This window comes from Erpetoichthys calabaricus, chromosome 7 (genome assembly GCF_900747795.2).
Source record: "Erpetoichthys calabaricus chromosome 7, fErpCal1.3, whole genome shotgun sequence".
Taxonomy (NCBI): Eukaryota; Metazoa; Chordata; class Cladistia; order Polypteriformes; family Polypteridae; genus Erpetoichthys; species Erpetoichthys calabaricus.
Window position 1 is genome coordinate 101,157,305 of NC_041400.2, and position 24,720 is coordinate 101,182,024.

Here is a 24,720-nt window from a genome sequence, read left to right on the forward strand (position 1 = left end):
TTGAAAGTTTGGCCCTGTGCCTTATTAATTGTCATTGCAAAGGCAAATCTAACAGGAAATTGTCTTTGCTCATATGCAGGCGCGGGCTCTCTCTCAGCAGCACGCGAGCTCCCTCCCCCTCTGTCTCTCAGAAGCACGCCAGCCCTCTCTCTCTGTAACATTGCAGCAGTTGTATAAACAATTTTTTTTTAAATGAGTTTTAAGCACAGGGGGAAAAAAACCCAGGCTCCCTGCATGCGCAGGCTCTCTCTCTCTCAGCAGCACGCGAGCCTCCCCAGCCCCAAAGCCTGGGGGAAAAAAAGGAACATTTGAACAAATCCAAACTTTATGTAAAAGCCAACCAAGATAATAACATTGCAGGAGTTCACCATTTTTAATCAGGCGACTGACAGTAGTGGAGTCAGGCACAGAGAAGGTCAGCTGCTGAGAAAGCGTCTCGACTGTTGCAGGGCGGTGAAGCAGGTGAGACGCTAATGAAAAAGAGGCACAGGGCTTGTTGGTTTTTAAAGACTGCTTCCTTCATTGTGTTTTAACCTCAGTTTTAAAGGATTGCGTGGCTCTCTCTGTCGCGCTGCCTGTGTGTGCGCGGCTCTCTCTCTCGGGCTGCCTGTGTGTGCTTCTGTCTCTCTCTGGCGCTGCCTCTGTGTGAACCAAGGTTCCACTGAGGTTGACTAATGAAAAGTCAACGTGGCTCAGAGCTGCATGTGGAGTGTGGCACAGACAAACAGAAATGATGGCATGTTTTCCGAGGCGTCGCGTCTGAGATGGTGGGTGCGGCTCTGCGAGTTGTCGTCGTATCCAATGGTCTTAGAGTTGGTGGGCGTGGATCCTTCCTGCGTGCGCCATGGGTGTCTTAATTGTCGGCGGCTTAGTGAATTATATATATAGATGTTAGTTTGTCCAAGTACTTGCGAGCCCTTGAAAATAGGGGGAAAGTATATAAAAATGTCTGTCTTTTCAAAACAGCTTATGCAATATGTTTGTTAAACCCTTGAATTAAAGCTAAAAGTCTACACTTCAATCTCATCTTGATTGCTTTGTTTCAAATCCATTGCGGAGGTGGTGGTGTACAAAACCAAAATTATGAAAACTGTGTCACTGTCCAAATAATTATGGACCTGACAGTATATGGCCTTGTTAGTTCCTGGGAGGAAGGACAAGTATCTTGGCTGGGATAAAGGAGGGATTCATACCCAGCTAGGAGGCCATAATACATAGACTAGGGAATGGGCTTTCCAGGACCAGTTAATTCCCCCACTTGACAGGTGGCAGTCCAGGGCTGAACCCAATCAGGACACCCGCAAGGTGGCATGGGAATCGAAGTCTGGAAACACTGCCCTGTCGGGCTGTTTGGGAACTGCCAGAGGACACTGCTGAGGGAGGATTGCCCTGGTTTCCACACACCCTGGAAGTGCTCCAGACAACTTGGGCAGGAGACTGGAAGCAGTTCCTGGGTTGACTTTAAAAGAGAGCCTGCCACCTCACTTAGATGAGTCAGAGTCGGGAGGCAGTTAGCAATGCCCTATTGGAGGAGGATGGAGGATTGTGAATGGTGTTTTTGTGCTGGTATTCCAATAAAAAGGTGTTTTTGTCAAATTAAAATAATTTATTTGAATCTGGAATTGTGTTGGGTATTTCTGTGTCTGTGGTTTGGGGCTCAGAAGTACCCGCTAGTGGTTACAAGTGTATATTTCACTGATGGAGAGAACAATGTGCTGATGTATTTTTAAACGTTTCTTTCCATTTCATCCCTTTTTAAGGAATGAAACATGGCCAAGAAGACAATTTGAAGCCAGGCTTTTCCTTCCTGTCTACATTCATACATTTCCCTGTTCTGTATTTTCTGACAGAAATTATTATTGTTTACTTTGAGTAAAAATAATAAAATTTGTTCTCTCCAATTACCATACACAATGCAATAATTATTAAAGTTCATAAGCAAGTTTTGTATGCCAGGAACATCCATTCTTCTTGATAATAGCAGGGATGCGTCCATTTAAAATGCTGAGAATCAACTGATGTAAAGTCACAGAATTGAGATTTGTCTATCAGATAAATCAAATCTGAAGTAAATACAAAAGATTAAATTGTTGAGTGGCATGGTGACACAGTAGATTGCAGTATATACTGTGATTTTCCATCAGGTCATGGTCTTGATGGATTTTTCAAATTCATATATTTTGTCTCCATTTACTTCAGTTCATCATCCCATAGACATAAACTGTAGTTTAGGTTGTTGGTTGATTATCCAGATGTATGTGAGTGTAGGTGTACACATGTGTGTAGCTTGTGATGACACGTGATATGCTTTTGCACCCTACAACTTTGTAATGACATCAGTACATCTAGAGTTTATTAATCATTTATATTTAATTGAAATATAAATAATACTTTTCCTTCAAAGATGATTCCTAATGTGAAAGGCTACCAAAATTCAGGAGTGAGAAATAAATTAAATTTGATAAATTGGTGAAGCACACTCTATAGATTGCTTTACAACTATAGTTGCTTCCAACTGCAGTGGTGCAATGGAATCAAACATTCAACTGGAAAAATGCTCATTTGTAAAAGGTAACACAATTCTCTTACCAGTAATGGATGCTAAGACAGTAAAGGTAGATTTACATAAGGAAAGTTCACAAAGAGCATGTTTTTCAGTGCCAGTAAAAGATAAGCTGCTTTCACTGTTCCAGGAGACTGGGTTTGAAATCAAGCCTGGTCACTATGTGTGTGGAGTTTGTTTGTTCCATCTTTATTCATGTGTGTTTTTGGATAAGCAAGTTTTTTTTTTCTCTCATCCCAAAAACATGTTTGTTAGATTAGTTAACAACTCAACAATTGTCCCATATGAATGATTGAGGTTTGCATAAGTGCGTCCTGACATAGAGGGTCCACTGTCCAGATCTAGTTGCTGTCTTCTGCCCAGTGTTGCCAAACAGAGGGGAGGAGAATGTGCAAATACCACAAGTGAGGATGCGATGACCCAGGGGTCTGGAGTGGTGATGAATCATTGCATCACCATAATGTAAACTCCTTACAGAAAGTCTTAGGTCCATGAGGAACCAGGTCTTTTTTTGGTCTATAATGGACTAGCACTTGTCACACACATGTGATTGGAAGGCAATCTGTGGACTTGTCAAGTAGTATTTCCACCCCGATTCTAGGGTTAGCACTGTTGCCTAATGCGTCTCCTCCTCTCTCCAATGACGTCACTTCTGGATCATGGACCCCTAAGCCTGCTTCTTCTGCACTGGCTTCCTCTTAATTAGTTCCACCACCATCTTCAGCAGTCTACGCCTTCTCTCTTGTCTGAAAAGACGTCTCTCACTGTATTTGAAATTTTCTTATTTTTTTGCTATCAAATATATAGGATTTCCCAACTCTTTATAATCTTTTATAATCTTTCTGTGTTTTTCTTACACACCCTATTCTAGGTCTGTTCCTTCCAAGTGACAGATGCTTCCAGGACAGGAAGGTCACAATATAAAATAAAAAGAAAAATTCATTTTTATGCTTTTCTAATCTCCACAAGCCATTTAGTGTTTTAAATTATCATTTGTAAAAAAATATCAGTTGTATAATCAAATTCAGACTAATTTCTGAGTAAAGCTGTCTCATCTGCAATACGATAAAATTCACACCCAACACTGCTGACATGTAATCACACACTAACACAAAAACAATCATCATCATCTCCATCATATGAAAACTTCCTAGAGTAACTGCTGATGCTGTAATTTTGCATGTATTTTCCATGTTTATCATAAACTGTAAGATGAATTCCATGTTGAGTACACAATTGCTTTGAAAGATGGTTTAGATTTCCAGTGCCCCATAATAAATTGTGTGTTTCATCGAATCACCTAGTATGCCATTGCACTTAAATTTCACATCTTCATCTTACCAAACAAGCAGAAGACCACTGAATAATTATTCATTTAGCCCAGTTCCTCAGCTTTAAAATTCCACCCCATATGTAATTAACTTTGTGGTGGGCTGGCGCCCTGCCCGGGGTTTGTTTCCTGCCTTGTGCCCTGTGCTGGCTGGGATTGGCTCCAGCAGACCCCCGTGACCCTGTAGTTTGGATATAGTGGGTTGGATAATGGATGGATGTAATTAACTGATCTGCACCCCTTCTACAGATATTTACTGTTATGTGTATGAGTCTAAAGCCTGTAATTTCATTATATACATATCTATTTTATGTTACATTTTCTTTTTTCCTTTATTAATATTATTAGCAATCTATTTTCTAAAGAAAACCCTAATTCCATAGGCTGATGTTTTGTGATGTAGAGTATAAACATCTTGCAGTATAGTCCCCTATCATATAATTTTATGATGCAAGGATGCTGAACTGATGCTGAAAATTTGTTACCAGTCTACTATTAGGACAATACCATTTCCATTAATTTAATTTATTCCAGAAAGAAGCACAAATTTCACAAAATATTACTTGTTAGTCTGTTTGCTTGTATTAAATGCATTCTATTTGGCTTAATTAAATTGTTTTAAATATGATCTAGAATGAACAAAATGAATTGCGTCATCCTGCTAAGTGATATGGAAACATTAAATGACATTAGCATTGAATTTTTTTTTCAGTTTGAACTGCATGGAATTATAATGTAGTAATAAAGGAAACCTGAGCTCTTGCCATTGTTTTGGGATTCTGAGAAAATGTCAGTTACTTTTTTTATTAAATAAAGAAACTCACATTTTTCTGTCAAAATTAGGTCTATTAGTAAAGATAAATCTGGATTTGTGCTTTGCATTATATGGGCAGATGCTCATTTACTCATTACCTTCTGCAATCCATCAGACTGGAAGAGGCATATAAGGAAAAATTGCAAACTTGTTCCCAGTCCAATATTTCCCCTATACCCTATTGACTTGGCCAAGCAAATGTTATTGACATTATCTTTAAATTGAATTTAAATTTATCTTTCATTGAATTTTTAAAAAATTTCTCTTCCTCTGCAAAAATAATAAAAGGACGCATACAAAATAAGTTCACTTCAATTTAGGAATAATGTATTCAACAGTGTAGAGGTCATTGTGCAAGCATCCTAATCAAAGCCCTCTACCTAATGCAGCTTGGCTCTTCTAATAAAATATTCACAACTAATTTCTTTTGCATCCTGCTTGCTGAAAGCAATTGGTGCAAGAAATCAAATTGAAAATATACTTTATACAGTAGCATTTTTAGTACAAAGATGCCTAACAGTCTCAGAAAATTATTAATGAAAGGTAACTAGGAGGGTGCTCCAGCTGCCATCTGTAGATGTGGTATTATAATTTGGTATCATATATAGGTCTCATTTTTCACAGTGCATTACTAAAGAATGGGAAAGTGAAAGTCTTGTGACCCTTCATCTATGCATAATATGTCTTTTTCTCTTTTGAGAAATGTCTGCTGATTGGCATTGTACATTTCTCATTTACAAATATGAATAGAAACAATAGATTTTATACCCTAATGTAGAAAAAGAACATTACAAAAAAAAACAATTCCTTTAATCTCCCAATTTCACCAAGAGTCACTTTGAAACACCACATCATGCCAATGCATAATCAAATTGTCCTTTTTCTAAGCCATCGAGCCCATCGGCCCAGGTAGATGTGGGCATACTCCTGTAGGGATCCAGCAGAATCCGAAAGCACCTAACTATAAGAATCCCAAGAAAAATAAAAAGGAAAATGACAAAGACGAAGGTAGTCTTTTGCTCGAGTGTCATTCCGGTGTCAAGGACAGCATCCCCTGCTGGTAGAAGAGTGGAAGTGAAAGGCTCGCCATCCATCATACAGTAGAATTGACGTGGATATCTCAAGAAAATCTTCTTTCTCATCATTGACTTTCCATAACTGAAGATATCTGGATAAGCACCTTCATCTGAAAAAGAACAGTGTAGGAAGTGGTAAAAATAGTCAAACAACATTAATCAATACTTTGCAGTGATTTACATTTGAAATGACTTAAAAAAAACTTGTTTTTGCTGCTGTATTCATATATATAAATATATGTACATATAAAACTTGCATTCATATTAACTCATACTTGACTATATGCTTTATTTGAATGACTGAACTTTAGCTCTGTCATCAGAAACATTAAATCGATAACATTAACTTGGTGAAGGAGAATTTGACCCACTTTTTCACTGTGGAGGTATTGGTATACTTCAGTGCCCTTGTACTTTCTCAATGTCGCTCTGTCCATGCCAAGGCATAGCATAAAGTCAATTAAAATGTCTGCACATTTCACCTGCAGCCATTAAGTGAACCTCACTTTGCGAACTGGCACAGACTTGGAACCATTAATCTATCCAGTCTTAATATATAATGGGAATTGTGTTCCTCTGCTGGCTGCATTTTTACTGTTTAGCTGTCTCAAAGAGCAGAAAATACTTATACATTATCATAGAGGTAATTCCAGAAAAGGTCAGAGGTTGTGCATAAGGTCATTAAATAATAGAAAAATTTCTCGAGAAGTGTGTGTCCTTGCAAAATTCAAGGATTTTCATTTAATAAAGTAAAATGTTCATGGCTGTACTTTGATAAAGAATATAAATCACAATCGACAAACTATACATTTGCTGATACATCTTGCTAATAATTCCTTTTAGTTTTCTCAAAAGGAACATGCAGAATAATTCAGCCAGAAACCATGCAATGCCTTCCAAGCAAATATCATTGAAAGCAGCCTCCTGACACGTGGTATAGGGCAGTGGTTTCAAATCCAAGACCCCATGACTACAGGATTTTGTTCCATCCAGCCCCACAATTACTGAATCATTTTACCTCATATATTTCTACATTTCTTGTGCATGTAAATCTCGCAGTATAAGAGTAGTAAAAAGACCACATACTTAAACAATGAGAGGTAAAACTGACTGAAAAATTGTGAAATTGGTTGGAACAAACACCAGTAGCCACACTGGGCCCCACAGGACTAGGCCCCACAGGACTGGGACTGGAAACCACTACTGTGAAGACAAGCATATCTGCACACCAACTTGGGATACTGACCCTGGGTTTTGGAGCAAAAAGTGTATGAAAAGAACTGAACAGGCCATCAAAATTCCTTTAAATTCTACTAATACTGAAGAGAAAGAAAAATATAATGAATTATTGATGCAGCAGCTAAACTTTTAAACTTTTAAATTTGATATAAATGCATGTGCCTATATGATAAAACCTTATTATAGCTGTGTTGAAGAACTTTACAAATGTGAATTTATTCAAACATAGAAATACAGATTATTTACTGTATAATGCAATAGCCAGGTTATAATGACCTTTAAAATACAAAAATAGTAACTTCAGTTATGGGATGCCTCCTCGCTGGGAGCACCACGGGAGAAAGTGTGGCCACAGCATTACCTCCTCTGGAATGTTAGATGGCAGCCCCCCTGGGTTGCAGCAGTGCCTCAGAACTCGTGCAAGACTTAATGGGAATTGGAGTTTGGTACAGCCCTTTTGGGATCCACGGGCACCGCCAGGGGGAGCTACAATTACTGCTGAGCCCTGGAGAGCAGCTCTTCTGCCACATCTGGAAGTGCTGTCGGAAACACGTCATCAGACACCTGGAGCACTTCCTGGTGCCCAAATATAAGGGTCTAGCAGACACTACTCCGGGAGCCAGAGTCAGAAGGAGGAGGATGAAGCTTGCTGGAGGGAGAGTGGAGGAGAAAGAAAGAAAGAGATAAAGAAGAAGAAAAGAAATAGAAAAAAAGTAAAGTGTGTTGGTGCTTGTTGGAACTGTGTAAATAGAATAATAAAATCAAGCGTGCTTTGGTACTTGTGTCCTTAGCATCTGTCTGTGATCTGGGCTGGAATGTTCACAAAGGACAACATCAACGCGATAGTCAAATTCATCCCATACTCGATTGAGCATGTCGGGTGTCACTGTACTCATGGCTCTTTCAATGCGATTTCGGAGATCATCCAGTGTTGTTGAGAGTGGTGGCACATAAACAGAATCCTTAACGTAACCCCACAAAAAAAGTCACATTCCGTGAGATCTGGTGATCTTGGGGGCCAGAAGTGGAGTGCCAAATTGTGGGCTCCGTTACGGCCAATCCAGCGATGATGGAGCTCATTGTTGAGAAATGCACAGACTGAAGGTAGCCATTTTCCGGTGACAGTCAGAAACTCTATGACCCCCTCTTTCAATTTCAGGTGCCTCACGGTTGTAAAAATATGGCACTTTGAAATCGGATGAATATTTTTGAATCACCCTATATTTGGAGACTACCACAGCCTTTCATATTCTGGTATTTATAACTCCTATCCAATTACATAAATAAGCAGCGAAGGCTGCTGTAGTTTTTCATGCATGGGGTGCAGCAATAAAGTTTCAATATGATTAGAAAAAATCAAGAAGGTGAAGTTCCAATGTCTAGACAAACTCCAGACAACAGAAGATAAGAAGCATATTTGGACTGCCACTGCCAACCAAATAGACTTTCAAGGGTCAATAGATCCATACACCTGGGTGTCAACAATCTACCCATAGGCATTGGTGTAATGGTCACGTTTTCATAACACATAATGCATCCCCTGATATCATTTGAATGTCTAAGAATATTCAAACTTCTTGCCTATCATGTGCATCCTTTCATGCATTATAATACTCCATGACAGTAAATGAATCTTAATGTAATGCTCAGATTTCATTGGGCTTGAAAATACTTTCTAGTTGTGCAGTTTATTCTAAGGTGGCTATTTTTCAGAAATGTGTTTTCATATATGCTGGTTAGGGTAATTAATGATTCTAAACTAGGGCTTGTTTCTACTTTGTGTCTGATGCTGTTGGGATTGGTGCCATCCCCTTGTGGTCATGAATTAGACTGAGTCGGTTTAAGAATATTATTGGATAATTATTTGTAAGGGGTCGGTACAGGTCCACAGTGGTAGTGCTGCTGCCTCACAACAAGGATACCGGGGCTCATGTTCCTGATCCTCCCTGGGTGGAACTTGCATGTTCTGCCTGTGTCCACATGGGCTTGCTTTTAGTACTCCAGTTTCCTCCCAGAGTCCAAAGACATGCAGGTTGTAGGTAAATTGGCATTGCTAAATTGGCCCTAGTGGGTGTGTGTATGTACTTGTGAGTGTGTTCAACCTGCAATGGACTGGCACCCTCTCCAGGGATTGTCCCTGCTTTGAACCCAGTACTTACTGGGATAAACTTCAACAACCCTGTGACCCTACTCTATAATAAACCTTAATGGCTGAAGCCCCAAACTATGGTTGACAATTTTAAAGACCAGGGGCCTCATGTATAAACGGTGCGTACGCACAGAAATGCTGCGTACGAATATTTCCACGCTCAAATCGTGATGTATAAAACCTAAACTTGGCGTAAAGCCACGCACATTTCCACGGTAACTCATACCTTGGCATACGCAATTTCTCCACTCGGTTTTGCAGACTGGAGTCACCCAGCGTCAAAGCAGTGCTACTGTTCCTGTGTGATCACCCTTTCTTTCTTAGCTCCACATTCCTGACGCGGCTTTATAAATACACTGAAATTAACTGCATATTGTTTATTAGTGTAATGCATCTGATTGTAATTAACCTGTAGCAATATAATGGTCCAGGGAATAGCCATAGTATTCCAAATACCATAACTGCTTTAGCGTTGTTACGCTCACTGCATCTTGTTCTTCTTTTTGCTGCTCCCGTTAAGGGTTGCCACTGCGGATCATCTTTTTCCATATTACTCTCACTGCACCACTCGGAGTATTTATATCACTGTATCTGAGTGTGAATCACAGCAGCAGCTGATCGGAAAGAGAATTATCGGTATACAGTTTCAAGTACACACTACCTCAACCACGGCAAAAAGCGTCAAAGCCTTTCCTGTACGGACCTTGCGTTTCAGAAACAGTTTCATCCCAAGAACTATAAACGCACTCAATCAGTCCATCAAGTGCTCCTTGCAGAACTGTTTGTACTTATAAGTACAATTACCTCACTGTAAACTTACACTACAGTTATAATATTGCACAACCTGCGCTACTTTATAAAGCGCGTATGATGACAATATCATTTTTAAGATGAAATGCAGCAAAATATGTTGCTTATAGTATACAGATAAAACTTTAACTTCATTTAAATAATCTGCATTGTTAATAATTAAACATGTGAGGACACGGTGCCGCAGCGTATAGCTGCTTCACGGATAGCTCCTGCCTTGCGCTGTTTTATTGCTGGTGCTGACGCGACACTGGAAGGATAGACGGATAGATTAATTAAACATGTACTACGAAGATATTTCAATGTTCCTTAAAAGTTTTGAAGAATCGGCATTCTAAGCTTACAGATGGCTTAACGTCTATTGCAGAGCTGATTGTATGGCAATTGGGTATTTGGAGAAAGAAAAGTATGTTTGAAAGAGACAGTACTTCTGTAATAAATTATTTCATCGAAGGTCGCACATGGCGCAGCAAGCCTCTTGCGTGAGATATGAACAATCACTGCACCACCGTGTTCCCATGTTTAATAACATGCTTTCATTGCTATCATCATGAAAATGATATCACGTATACATCTCAGTATTTTAATTATTCAGAGAGCTGTAATATCTCGAATGTAATGGATTCTGTGTCCTGTCGGAGAAAGAGAAAGAACGGAAGCACGTAGTGATTCACACACATAGAGCACATAGAAGATCAAATACAGAACAAAGCATTTAACGTGCTACTTGAGAAACTAGTAAAATAAACGATTTTAAGATGAAGTTTATGATGTTCTACTTTAATGGCAAAATAAACTACGTGATTAAAGTGGAAATTTCGAGATTAAAGTTGACATTTCGTGCTTTTTTCCCCACTGTGTGCCTATTTTTTTCTCTGTACACTAATAAGCTTTCATATGACACTCAGACGGTCCGCTGCAAGTCGCCTTTTCACGGCGACTTTGATATGTGATTTCTTTTTTATTTCGGGTACTGTGCGACTTTGTGAACTCGATCTTTCGAGTTTCTCCGACACTGTCACTCGATCAACTTTCTTATGTTGATTATACCACTGTTTAAATCAACAAATAGTACGTTTTTCCTTTGCCTCCACTTGGTATTCGCTGAAATTCTTATATTTTCCCCTGTGCTTTTCCCATTGTCTTTTCACAGAAGGCTATTTATATTGATTTGCATGTTCAAAGAGGCGTAATTCTGGGAGGAGTTGGGGCGGGACAGAAGGCGCGTGCACGTGCGTTACTTTTCACGCTGATCGGGATTTATGTAGTGGAAGAACGTGAAATTTTGCGTGCGCACAGATTCCTGCATCTGGATTTTTCTGTGCGTACGCACAATCCCGCTTTTGTGCTTACGCCATGTCATAGTGTGAGTTCTACGCACGCCGTTATACATGAGGCCCCAGGTAAATTCGCCTTATATTACTATAGTTTGGCGTATATGCTACCACACAACAAAGACTAGGGTCAGTGTGAAATGTAAAGCATTTTCCACTCATATTACAGTGTTTTACTTGTTTAGTGACTACATCAAATTCACCTTATAAGTGTTTTTGTAATTACCCACATGGAAGATATTAGACAAAGCTTTTGATAATTTTTGTTTTTTATTAAACTAATTGGTTTAGTTATTATTTGTTCTCTAAACTTTTTGTGCTATGTATGATGCCCATTTCTCATAACCTCTCTCATATTAGCCTGTACACTTGTGATGAGCAAACCAATTCACACCATATTGAATTCACAACAAAACTCAATTTGGGAAACAAATTGTACTTTGCTTCCAGAGAAATTTGTGGCATTGACACAAGAAGAAAGGTGTTTAGTCCTGTCTGGAAGTACAGTGGAACCTCGGTTTGCGAGTAACTTGGTTTACAAGTGTTTTGCAAGATGAGCAAAAATTTTTAATAACTTTTCACTTGATAAACGAGTGAGGTTTTGCAGTTCGAGTAGTTTATCTGCTGAGCGTCATGTGATGACAACTGAGCTGATGGTTCTTCTCTCTCTCTCACTGCGGGATTGTGGGCAATCGTCTCCTATTCTCCGTCTGAGTCGGCGTGCCTCACTCATATAGTCAACATCTGTACGAGCGTATAGTGTTTAATATAGCATTAGCATTGTGACTGTGTGCGCGCGCGTGTGTGTGTGTGCACGCGCGCGCTCGTGTGTGTGTCTGTGTATGTGTGCTTGCGCGTGCTCGTGTGTGTGTGTATGCTCGCGCGCGCGTGTGTGCTATAACGTGCGAGTCCCCGTCTTGCACCCTAAAACACGAAGCTGAGTCTCAGTACTTTAGCAACACAAGCTTTATTCAGCTTGAAACAGCAACAGCGCGGTTATTTATACACAGACACAGCAGTCAGGCAGGGCCCTGCAAATTTATAATGTTCCTTGTTCCTTGTATCACCCATTGACGGCAGGCGCTTATAGTGTGTCCGCGATCTTTTTGGATTCGCTTTTACGGAGAACTGCTACAGCACTGGGAGACTGCGATTGCTTTGGGACGCTCTTCCACGTGTCGTCCGGTTGGGTGCAATCCCACAAGAGTTTAGAAACTCACTCACACCAGCCATGATTCTTTTAAAAGGTAAAGTGCAAGTTAATTTGTTTTATGTATTTTTACTTTATATTTTGTATTAATCATTTTTATATGTTATAGTTTTGGGTTGTGGAACAAATCATCTGAGTTTCCATTATTTCTTATGGGGAAATTCACTTTGATATACGAGTGCTTTGGACTACGAGCACGTTTCTGGAACGAATTATGCTCGCAAACCGAGGTTCCACTGTATTTATCTGCTTTAATTACACATGCATATCCTTGTTATTTACTATTTAAATAAATATCTTTAGTGGAAATGAGTACATCAGAGGGTCAGCCCAAGTTGGACGGTTGGGAGACAAAGTCAGAGAGGCGAGATTGCATTGGTTTGGACAAGTGCAGAGAAGAGATGCTCAGTAAATTGGGAGAAGGATATTAAGGATGGAGCTACCAGGCAAAAGGAAAAGAGGAAGGTCTAAAAGGAGGTTTATGGATGTGCTGAGAGAGGACATGCAGGTGATGGGTGTAACAGAGCAAGATGCAGAAGACAGGACGATATGGAAGAAGAAAATCTGCTGTGGCAACTCCTAAGGGGAGCAGCCGGAAGAAGAAGAAGAACAAGAAGAAGAACAAGAAGAAGAACAAGAAAATGACTAGACTCATTTCCTGTCATTTGTTGACATTTTGTTGGGCTGCCAGATGTGTTCTGGTAGTATGATCCCAAACTTTGCCAATTGTGGTTACAGTTTTCGTGATGGCAATCGTAAAAATGCACTGGAGGCAGAAAAGAATCTTCAAACTCCATAGTGCTTGTAGAGTGGTTATCCTCAATCTCTTTTGTAGGAATCAAGAAACAGGAAATGGCAGTTGCTAAATAATGGCGATAAGGGTGGGTGGCAGCTTCTTGTGTAGTCCATTTTAGTGTGTCTTTGTCTTGAAAAGAGGCAGCATGTCACATTTTTAAAATCATACTGCACTGTGATGTCAACGAGAGGAATAAACAGAATTGATTTTATTTGTGTTGACAGATTATATGCATTAGGAAGCTGCAGAAGAGAACAGAGGACAATACTAAAATGTAAACAAGGCTTCAGGGAGAAACATTAATTTTTTTACCACCCCAAAAAGCATTAAAAACATCCAAAAACTTATTTTTATTGAGTTTCTCATTTTACAACTGCACAATCACCAAATAAACAATTTTTGCTGCAGTTTCAAAAAAACGTATGCAAATCAAAACTTGCCTGCTTTGTTTATCACTGCTATATACTTTTGCATTATAGATTAAAATTTCCAAGATATATTGAATGCTTTGATCAACATAAACAGGAATAAGTACCCTTGTGTTTCCATGTTGCTGAAAAATAGGAATTCGAGCCGAAACAAAAGGTGTGAAACAACCAAAGCAAGAGTTCAAATATAAAACTCACAGTAGCTATTCTACCTTGTCATCCGCATGAGACAACAGGCAGAAAATAACAGCCAGAAAATGACCAGTTTACTTATGCATTTAGTTTAGTTTATTGTCATACATAAAAAAGTACTGTGAAATGCTTACTTTCATGGCAAATCAACATGAAACATGTTATCACTCTCTGGCGCCATGCTCACAGGGTATTGGCTTTCATGTGGGTGGCATTATAGTGCTTTAGTTATTACTGAGTGTGTTCCCAACAGAGCAGATTTCATTTAAAGAGCATGAGTCAAGTGAGCCACTAAATTTCTAGAGCAATTTTATGAACATGCAGAAAAATGGTTGTTATATCTGATTTCTGAGTTGCAATCTGTACTCTTCATTCAGTCTATCTTAGTAATTAGTGCTTTCCATCATACTGTTATATTTTTGTCCCCAGTCCTGTAAGAGTGTCTTCAGCTTTCCTTCCTATATCTATAACATGGCCAAGGTGAAGGAGCTGATCCTTTTTACTTTGTGGGTTAACACATATCTCATTTAAAGCTTAAGAAGGGTATGATTAATGAATATCTACTGGTTGGTTCAGAAAATGCACACAGTCATAAATGATGATGCTACCACTCTTCAGTGCCTTTTGACAGAAACCTTCCTGAACCAAAGATTTCCACAATTGACTCTGTTATTGTGCCCCAATAAAAAAAATGACTAATGTAAATAGCATATTCATATCCATCATTTTTAACTCACTTATCTGGCATATGGCCACAAGTCAACTGGAGCCTAACCTAAAATCATTGGTCTAAAGGCTGCAACACCACCTGGACAGGGTGCCATCGCAGTCCGTCGCAGGGTGATCAACTACACACAAATGGGCCAGTTTACCAGCACCAATTCCCATGTGAACACAGGAGGAACATATGCTCATATGTTTCCAAGAAAATAATATGTAAATGTTGTAAATGTCTTGATGAGCAGGAATTCCATTTCAGATAACATTTGAGAAGGCAAGTATGGCTATCTTTTATGTTTCACTGCACGAGTTGCACTGCACATTCTCACCCTTTTGAAGTAGACATTATAATAGACAACACGCATAGGTTCCAGTCCATTGTTTGGCCAGAAGGAAAAAAAGAAGGATGTTCCCTGCCAGACAATTAGTTATGCTAGCATCCCTGCTGGGATAGATTCCGCTTCCTTACCTGACTGGGAGACCAATATACAGTAGTGATAGAATCAGGGGAGTTGTCCTGTTCAAACTATTTACTTCCCTGATACACTAGATGTCAGCATCCCTGGGTTAGGATTCCCACATGGTAACTCACAATCCATGCTGGGATCTGTAGTTCCATGGGACAGCCCTTTTGGGTTCTGTAGGGGCTGCCAGGGGTTGCTGCTGGGATTCGTGGACCCTAGTTTCTGGGACTTCTCTTTGACCTGGAAGTGCTTCCAGCAGGCTATGCCCTGGTACCAGAAGTACTCCCAGGTCTCAGATAAAAGGAGCTGCTCTGCTGTAGCCAGGCGAGCTGGAGTTGTGAGGAAAAAAGGGTGAGAGAGTGAGAGAGAGAGAGAGAGGTGAATACTTGTGTTTATACAACAAGTGAGAAGCCTTTGTAAGGTATTGTAATTAATAAACCTTGCATATGAGCCCGGAACTTGCGTCTATGCAGTTGTGTCTGTGGTTTGGGGGTGCTGCAAAGCCCCCTACAGGTCAAAAGTGGCGTAGTCAGCATGATTGCTGGCTGTCGGCTTAGAAAGAATGTGCAACATACATTGAAAAACTGTAATGGTCAGAATAAGATAACCACAAGGAAGAAAATGCTCAAACAGAGGAGCAATTTCAGGGACCTAGAAATCTGCCTTTGAGATGTGTTCACGCACATGCCTGAAGGATGCGGTAGGAAGTGGGTCTCTGTAAAAGGATTTACAGGAGGTCCCAACTGAAAGAAAGATGGTACTTCTTTTTGAACATCTTGGAAGTCCTCATGGGAGATTCAATAATTGCCCAGGTTATAACCACTACAAGATTAAAACAGTCAGTGAGCAATTTACCTAAAAAATGTCTGTTTACCAGTTGAGAGGTGAACCTGTAGCTAGCCATCTCCTGCAATCCTCTTTCCTTAGGCCATGATAAACAGGACGGACAGAGCAGCATGCACATCAAAGGAAGATGGTCAAAGCTGATCATGGGGAAGAACGCAAAGCACTCGAGGAAAACCAAAATGGAGACCTGGAAATGGAATCACAAATCAGAAGTTGATGGATGAGTCCAAAGCCTCCTTGTTGCAGAAAAGAGAGTGTACCAAACTGTACTATAGTCTAGAAACCTGGGGCATCATGTATAAACGGTGTATACACACAAAAATGTTGCGTAAGCCCATTTCCACGCTCAAATCGCGATGTATAAAACCTAAACTTGGCGCACATTTTCACGGTAGCTAAATGCTTAGCATACGCAAGTTCTCTGCTCAGTTTTGCAAACTGGTGGCACCTAGCGTCAAAGCAGTGCTACTGTTCCAGTGTGGTTTCCCTTTCTTTTTTAGATCCACATTCCTGATGTGGCTTTATAAATACACTGAAATTAACCGCATATTGTTTATTAGTTTAATGCATCTGATTGTAATTAACCTGTAACAATATAATGGTCCACAGAATGGTCAAACGATTCAAAATACCATAGCTGCTTTAGCGTTGTTACTCTCACTGCACCTTCTTCTTCTTTCAGCTGCTCCCATTAGGGGTTGCCACAGCGGATCATCTTTTTCCATATTACTCTCACTGCACCACTCGGAATATTTATATCACTGTATCTGAGTGGAGAATCACAGCTCTACAGCAGCTGATTGGAAAGAGATTATCGGTATACAGCATCAAGCACATGCTGCCTCAGCCATGCTGTCTATTGTATCTATCTATCTATCTATTGAACTGCTTTTATATAGCAAACGCTTCAGAGCCTTTCCTCGCTGTTCAGAAACAGTTTCATCCCAAGAACTATAAACGCACTCAATCAGTCCATCAAGTGCTCTTTGTAGAACTGTTAGTACTTATAAGTACAATTACCTCACTGTAAACTTGCGATACAGTTATAATATTGCACAACCTGAGCCACTTTATAAAGCGCGTATTTACATATGATGACGATATCATTTTTAAGATGAAATGCAGCAAAACATGTTTATTATATTATACAGATAAAACTTTAACTTCATTTAAATAATCTATATTGTTAATAAAACATGTGAGGACACGGTGCCGCAGCGCTAGCGAGGAGCTGGCGCTCTGTTCATGGATTGTTCCTGCCTCGCGCTGTATTCTTGCTGGGGCTGGTGCGACACTGGAAGGATAGATGGATAGGATAATTAAACATGTACTACGAAGATATTTCAATGTTCCTTAAAAGTTTTGAAGTATCGGCGTTCTAAGCTTACAGATGACTTAACGTCTATTACAGAGCTGATTGTGTGGCGATTGGGTATTTGGAGAAAGAAAAGTAAGGACAAGAATTGGAGGTTAGTATGTTTGAAACAGACAGTACTGCTGCAATAAATTATTTCATTGAAGGTCGCGCACGGCGCAGGAAGCATCTTGCGTGAAGCAGGAACAATCACTGTGCCACCATGTTCCCATGTTTAATAACATGCTTTAACTCCTATCATCATGAACATGATATCAAGTATACATCTCAGTATTTTAGAGAGCTGTAATATTATGAATGTAATGGATTCTGTGTCCTGTTGGAGGAAGAGAAAGCCCGTTTAAGAAGCACGTAGTGATTCACACACATAGAGCACATAGAAGATCAAATACAAAACAAAGCATTTAACGTACTACTTTAGTTACGATGGGATTTGAGAAGCTATTATATTAAACGATTTTAAGATGAAGTTTATGATGTTCTACTTTAATGACAAAGTAAACTATGCGATTAAAGTGGAAATTTCGAGATTAAAGTTGACATTTTCAGCTTTTTTCCCACTGTGTGCCTATTTTTTTTTCTCTGTACCCTAATAAGCTTTCATATGACACTCAGATGGTGGGCTACGACTCGCCTTTTCACTTTGATATCTGGCAACTTCTTTCTTATTTCGGGCAATGTGCGACTTTGTGAACTTGAGCTTTCGAGTTTCACTGACACTCTATGTCACTCGATCAACTTCATTTTGTTGTTTATACCACTGTTTAAACAAACAAATAGTAAGTTTTTCCTTGCCTTCACTTGGTATTCGGTGAAATTCTTTTATTTTCCCCCCTGTTCTTTTGCCATTGCCTTTTCACAGAACGCTGAGCTTAAGGGCTATTTATATTGATTTGCATATTCAAAGAGGCGTAATTCTGGGAGGAGTTTGGGGAGTGACAGCAGGCACGTGCATGTGTGTTACTTTTCATGCTGACCGGGATTTACGCATCTGGATTTTTTTGTGCATACGCACATTTCCGCTTTTATCCTTACACCATGTTATACTGTGAATTCTACGCACAGCGTTATGCATGAGGCCCCTGGACACTGCGATGCTCCATGAGAAACTGGAAGTGATGCATTAACCTCTGCAATCCTTGTTGGTGGTATTGGATTGAATGTACAGGTGCTTCAACCCCGCCTACAGGTCACAACATAAAGTACATCGAAGTTTCCGGCTTTGTCTGATCTGTACCAGAAATTCGTTATTTTATGTGATAGCTCAATTTACATTAGGATTGTGTAGAGGTCAACTTTGTCTTTATTAAGAAATGAAAATTTTTGAGTTTGAAAGCAAGTTAATTACAAAATGTAAATACTTTCTTCTGGGTTTCCAGATGCCCTTTTCGAAAATGTAAAAAGGACTGAGATGAGAGAGATACAAAGATATGGGCATGCGGATTGTGTTACACCACAGACCCTGCCTCTAGCTGGCCTCCATCAATCAGTGAGTGCTTTCATCTGCTGGCCACTACATTAGCAATAATTTTACTATTCCTGACTCAAGTGGTTCAAGTTGAAGTGTTTGGTAATGTATTTTGAAAAATCTCTGCAAGGCTTTGATAGATCATATTACATATCATCTTTGTCATTGATGTTAACTTAATAAGAGTCATATTAAAAAAAATTGTAAAAAAAGATAATCTAACAAAAAAAAAGTTTTATTTAAAAGATTAGTCACAAATAGATTTGTTAGGACACTTTTACTGTTCAAATTACAGCCTTGAATTTTTTAAATAAAAACTTTTCATGTAAGATGGGATCAAATACTACTCTCACATTTAAAACTCAAAGAAGTGAAGCAGACCCATATTTCTATTTATGTTGGTATACTACATATTTAAAAATCATAGATTACTTATTTTTCCAAACTTTTTAAATCATATATATACAACTTTTTAACAGGTCCTGTCATAAATACAATTTTTAATACAAAGACATATGCTGTTAAAAATATTTATGCTAATTCCTAAAAAGAAAATAATCTTGATTCTATAGAAAATATATTCTGATAACCATCTACAAGCACATTTTCTCAAAAGGTATAACATAGATTTGAATATGTTATATCATTGTTTAAATTAACTTTGAATTGTTTATTAACGTTACTCTAAATATCTACTGGTTACACAACAGTACTTACATTCTTACAAATTAAGAATTGACATTTATGCATTAAGCTGAAATATAATGTTTCCCTAACATTCCCTGAGACATTTTAGTAATTTTAAAATTGTTAATAAAACCTTGAAATATTACTCCTCTCTTGATCAAAACTAGCCAGTATTATTTCAGGAATGATGACTGCAGGAAAGTGAGGAAAATTAGGCATATTGTTTTTCACAAAACTTCTAACAATTTCAGCTATGGACTAAGCAAAATTGTTAATTGAGGTAAAAGAAGGGGTGAGAAGTTCTAATTTATTGAGCAGTGTGAGAAGTTTGTCTGAGAAGTAGTTCCCTTATTGACAAGCAGAAAATGATTCCCTCATAACAAGAGGTATTTCAGGATCCTGGAGGTCTCAATATGAGTCCTATTTACAGGGTTTGGGGTTCCTCATACTGCCAGGGGGCAATATGTTGTGGCCTCATGGGTACACTGGGGAGGACAACCAATCTGGTCCTCTCCAGTATGCCTCTGAAGTGGGGATTACATGCAGGAATCTTTGGTGCTGCTAGGAGGACTCCTTCCCATACGACACCAGAGATCAATGACAAGCAGAACCTAGGAAGTGCTTACAGCAGGGTACCCAGCAGGTGGTTAAGACTCAGTGTAAAACAGACTTGCTTCCTTTGCTCTGAGGGCTTAGAGTTGGGAGGCAGCTGGTGATAAGAACTCAGCTGGACAGAGAGAGGAAGGAGATCCAAGTAGTGGAAAATGAGCAGGGGAAAAGTGTTAACAGATTAGCCAGGGGCTACTATTGTTTAGCTAGGCCCTGAGGGCAGAGGTGTTTATTATTTTTCATTTTGGTTGTACTTTATTGTTCCCCTGTGTCACTTATTGAGACTTTGTTATTAAAGCCTTTATTTTGTTTAGTCATTTTGGTCTGCTGCATTGGTGTTTAAGTTTATGAGACATTCCCTGCAGGCCACAGGTGCCATCTAATAGTTAAAAATGGAAACTATATTAACATTAAACCTCTGTACTTAATCTGTAACTTACTGTATATCTTTTTCCTTTTTTCTAGCCTGTATTCTAATTGCTTTAACCACCACAACTCATTTCTGAACAGTAAGCAGCGACACTGAAGATATCTTTCTTTGAACCCTATTTAAGGTGCTTTTTCTCAAGTTTCATATATTTTTCCTGCTTTATTTATCTGTTTGTTTGAATGAAAATATACTTTGTGTCTTGCTACATCTTTTTGCTTTATGTACGGAACATGTTAAGCACACAGAAAATAACCTGTGGAATTTTGCTTGTTGTTGCTATGATAAATTTCAGCAACAAAAAGTGAAGTGAAAGTTTTTGGTTGTAAGCAGCAACATACAGAGTCTTCATAGTCTCCTTCCTGTGTTTTAGACTCTGCTCAACAATGTTATCACATGCTAATTTAGGGGGAAACTGCTGTCACTCTAACTACTGTTATTCACAGTACCATGTCAGATAAGATGAGCATTAACAAAAATATCCAGAAATACTAACCCTACAAGATCTAACCAAACATGTTTACTGTAAAGTCTTTACTGTGTCAGAAGCCTTTATACAGTATGTTCACTGACTTCCTCTTACCATTTGGTCTCTGGCTTCAGAACAGTCCCCTACATGCAGTCCATCAATCACTATCTTCTGCATTTACAGCAAAACTTGAGTCCTGCTACTTTAGAAAATGTTAATGGTCAAACAGTACTGGGAAGCAGTACCATCTTTATCAAGCTATATAGAATCGCAATGCAGTATGCATGAAGTAACTTTAAAGTTCAGGCTTCAGTATGTAATCTCAACTCACTCAAAGGGCAAAACCTTGCTTTCTCATATGTGGGTCCACACTTATGCATTTGGACAAAATCATTTAATTTAGATACTAATTCAGATAATCATACTCTTCTGCAGAATGTTACATTTTTGTTCACACTGATTTTTCCGCATTGACTATGTGAATACTCTCAAGAAGCAGCAGGAAAATGGATGTGAAAACTGTGACATACACTTTGTATAAAAGGACAACGATGCACTTTGCAGGTACATGTAGGCATGCACACTTAATATCCACTGAAGTATTGTGAAGCCTTATAACAACATAGTAGACAGATTTGTTTCTCAATGACTCATTCTCTGCTTTCCTCAAAGAGAAAAAAAGTGTTGAAATGGAAAAGCTTGTCCAACAAATACAAGAAAGACTTGGAAGGCTATCAATGGCAGTGATCAAAGAAGCGAAGATGCAAGCTGTGTGCAAAACTGGCATCACAGATAAGCAAAACAGATTACAAAAAATTACTAGACAAACTAGCTGCAACCGAATAGCAGCTATCCACCAACTCTCAACTCTCTCAAATGAATATTTTATAGAAGCATAAAATCTTAAAAAAAAACAAATTCTTCTAGCGCATATCAATACACATACCATCCTGTAATTTCATCATCTGCTTTTTATGCTGAATGCAGATGAATACCAACTAAAATTTGTTATCCGCTTTTAAAAATTATTTCAGAGCTCTGCCCACTCAGGCTTATATGCAGCCATTCATTTTATTCAAATCATAACCTGTAACTTACACTGAAGAAATGAATGGAACTTTTCATATTATGTTTTGATAATCTGAGTCTACTTTTTAGTCTGTCTGGCTAAATGATGAGGCGCAAACTGTTCAATCTAACATGGTGTCAAGCATGTGTGTCAGAGGGTCAACTTCTGAGTTCCTCCCAGGTAAGTAGTTCCACCCTGGGCCAAGAGGGGGTGCTGGCATTAATTACATTGTTTTCCTTTTCCTCCACAGTACCGAGAAAACGGCAAGTGAGGGCAACTGACCTTTCCTATTCCAGTCCCTGGGCCATAAAAGCATGACCACCTGGAAGGAGGCGTCACTTCATGATGGAGCAACAAAAGAGAAGGAGCTCCTCTATTACCTAAATAACAGAATTACCTTTCCCCAAGCTTAAAGGAGGGTATTGTTTGTTGTGGTTTTAACACCATTGTGCATTTGTTTTCTTTGTTATTATTTAAAGTAAACAGGAATGGCTGGGTTGATGCCCAATTAATTTTGTTCCTCGGACGACCACACTGAGAGAATTAATGTAAATCTTCATCTTAAATTATTTATTCTTCTGCCTTCATGGCAGCTATTTCCAGATATGATGCTTAATATTACATCTGGTGAGAATTGTAAGGTATCACAACTAATCTTAGACAGTAGAAAAATGACCCCAAATAGTTTTTTGATATTCCACTCCCACCTAAAAAAAAGAGCATATGTCATTATGGGACCCCTGAATCTACTTGGTGAAAACAACTTGGCTACAGCATTTGTTAGAAAGCATATTCCTAATCATCACAATTTCACATATTGAGTAATAAAAGCAGGTATAATTGTTAGCGGCTTCACAATAAGAGAAAGATTTAATGCTTCATTAATGAAACTGAATACTGAAATATTTGATACATTTACACTCCTCAATTATTCCATGCTTATTATTCTTCAATCTTAGATTGTGAGACTGGCTATGACCTGAAATGAGGGTACCATGTACTGTAGATAGACTCATGAGTCAGTTACCTTCGAGCTATGTTGATGAGTTAAAGGAGTACTGCATTTGAGTTAATGAAGTACTGCATTTTTCAGGGAATTTTGAAATATGATGCAGACCAGGCTTGCACAATTATTTTTTTCCTGGCTTCAGAACAAGTCCAATGCTAAAAATCAATTTAACTAAACAGCTGAAACTCAGATATGTGGGAGCATCCATCTTCAGCCAGGAAGAAAAGATACCAAGGCATGTCATTACAATGCTGAGCCAATTGACTCGTCTGCATCATTCAAAGTGAGAAAAGCATTGGGCTTTAAACCATAAGAGTGCAAGTTTATTTCCAACCTCCAACTAACTGTGTGACCATAACTTATCCTGCCTTTGCTGCAATTGTAGAAAATGCATGCAGACAATTAAAATATATTCTGGTATCATAAGATGCCTTGAATTAATGTGTCAACCAAATATACTGTACAATAACCCCAATAAAAAATGCCAGTATATACTACTTGAGCACCTGTACACATTTCAAGAAACTGTTCACCGAGAAGACAATGAACTGGATGAAGGAGACCAAGCACTGATGAAATTGTGGATGTTCTCAGACCCCTGCCTTTTATACTGTAAAGAAGTTCTGGAGCACAGAAAGCTTCAACTTTCAACATTTTGAAGAGAAATGTGTGAAAGACTATAGTTAAGTGAGGACAAATTTCATTTGATAATCTACACCAAACAATGCTGTATTTGTTGAAAGTCTTGAGTGGGCAAAGTGGTGGCTCTTAGTTTAGAGATCTGTGCTGGTTTGAATCCCATAAATGACAGAAGTGATTGCATTTGAGCAAGGGCCTTAACCTGTAATTGCTCCATCCTGGGTATGATGTTAACTTGCCCCCAGCCCTGCAAGCGGGTCCTACAACTTTCAGGGAAATCTTGGAGGAATGGCAGGAATGGCACTCCAGCCACTGTAAAATAAAAACCTCACACTGTCCCATTCCATTTGAACAAGTGTGGTGCTGTGGTGTCACCCAGGCATGGCTGCCCTCACACCCTAATCTGGTATCCTGAGGTGGTTTATTGTGTGGTGAATGCGGCAATGTGCTGTATCAATGCATGTTCCCAACCTCCTCCTCCTTGATTCACTATGCAGGATGATCTATTGAGGGCTTTGCTGTTTTGGTTGTTAGGCTATTGGTCTTGGCCCCTCTGCTCCTTGCATTGAAGTTACAGGATAGCCCTTATATGATGACCAAGGAACAGTCCTCCATGAGGTTATGCAGCTTAATAAAATTACAGTTGACTCTACAGTCTATTAATAAGGCCAGTTTTGAGATAAATATTACAAAGCGCTACACGGTTAATCTGAAAGTAGACAAAAAACTAGAAATACAAGATGCTGAAGATATCATTCAAAACTACCAAAATGATGAAGAATGTTGAACAATTTTAGCAGGTCAGCACTCTATCATTCCAAAACTTTAAGCAAGTAATTGCATTTCTATTTTAGCTGAAGGGAAGTAAATAGTTAATCCAAACCTTTTGGATAGCCCAAGGTTTAAAACAATCAATTATAAAAACATGATGTCCTCTCAGTGTGAAAGCTGACAGTTTGAAGAAGCAAAGGAGAAGTTACAAACGTCAATAGACCAT

The 24,720-nt window shown here is 38.9% G+C and overlaps 1 protein-coding gene across 3 annotated transcripts in view; it reads right to left on the minus strand.

The window, feature by feature from the left end:
• Positions 1-5,012: 5,012 nt before the first annotated feature.
• Positions 5,013-24,720, minus strand: part of LOC114655114 (cortexin-3) — an 85,521-nt gene continuing 65,813 nt past the window's right edge. For all 3 annotated transcript variants that reach the window (XM_028805993.2, XM_028805992.2, XM_028805991.2), the window contains one exon: positions 5,013-5,893. In XM_028805993.2, the coding sequence (XP_028661826.1) occupies positions 5,559-5,852 (294 nt within the window). In that variant the 5' untranslated portion in view covers positions 5,853-5,893 and the 3' untranslated portion in view covers positions 5,013-5,558. The remainder of the gene's footprint in view (positions 5,894-24,720) is intronic.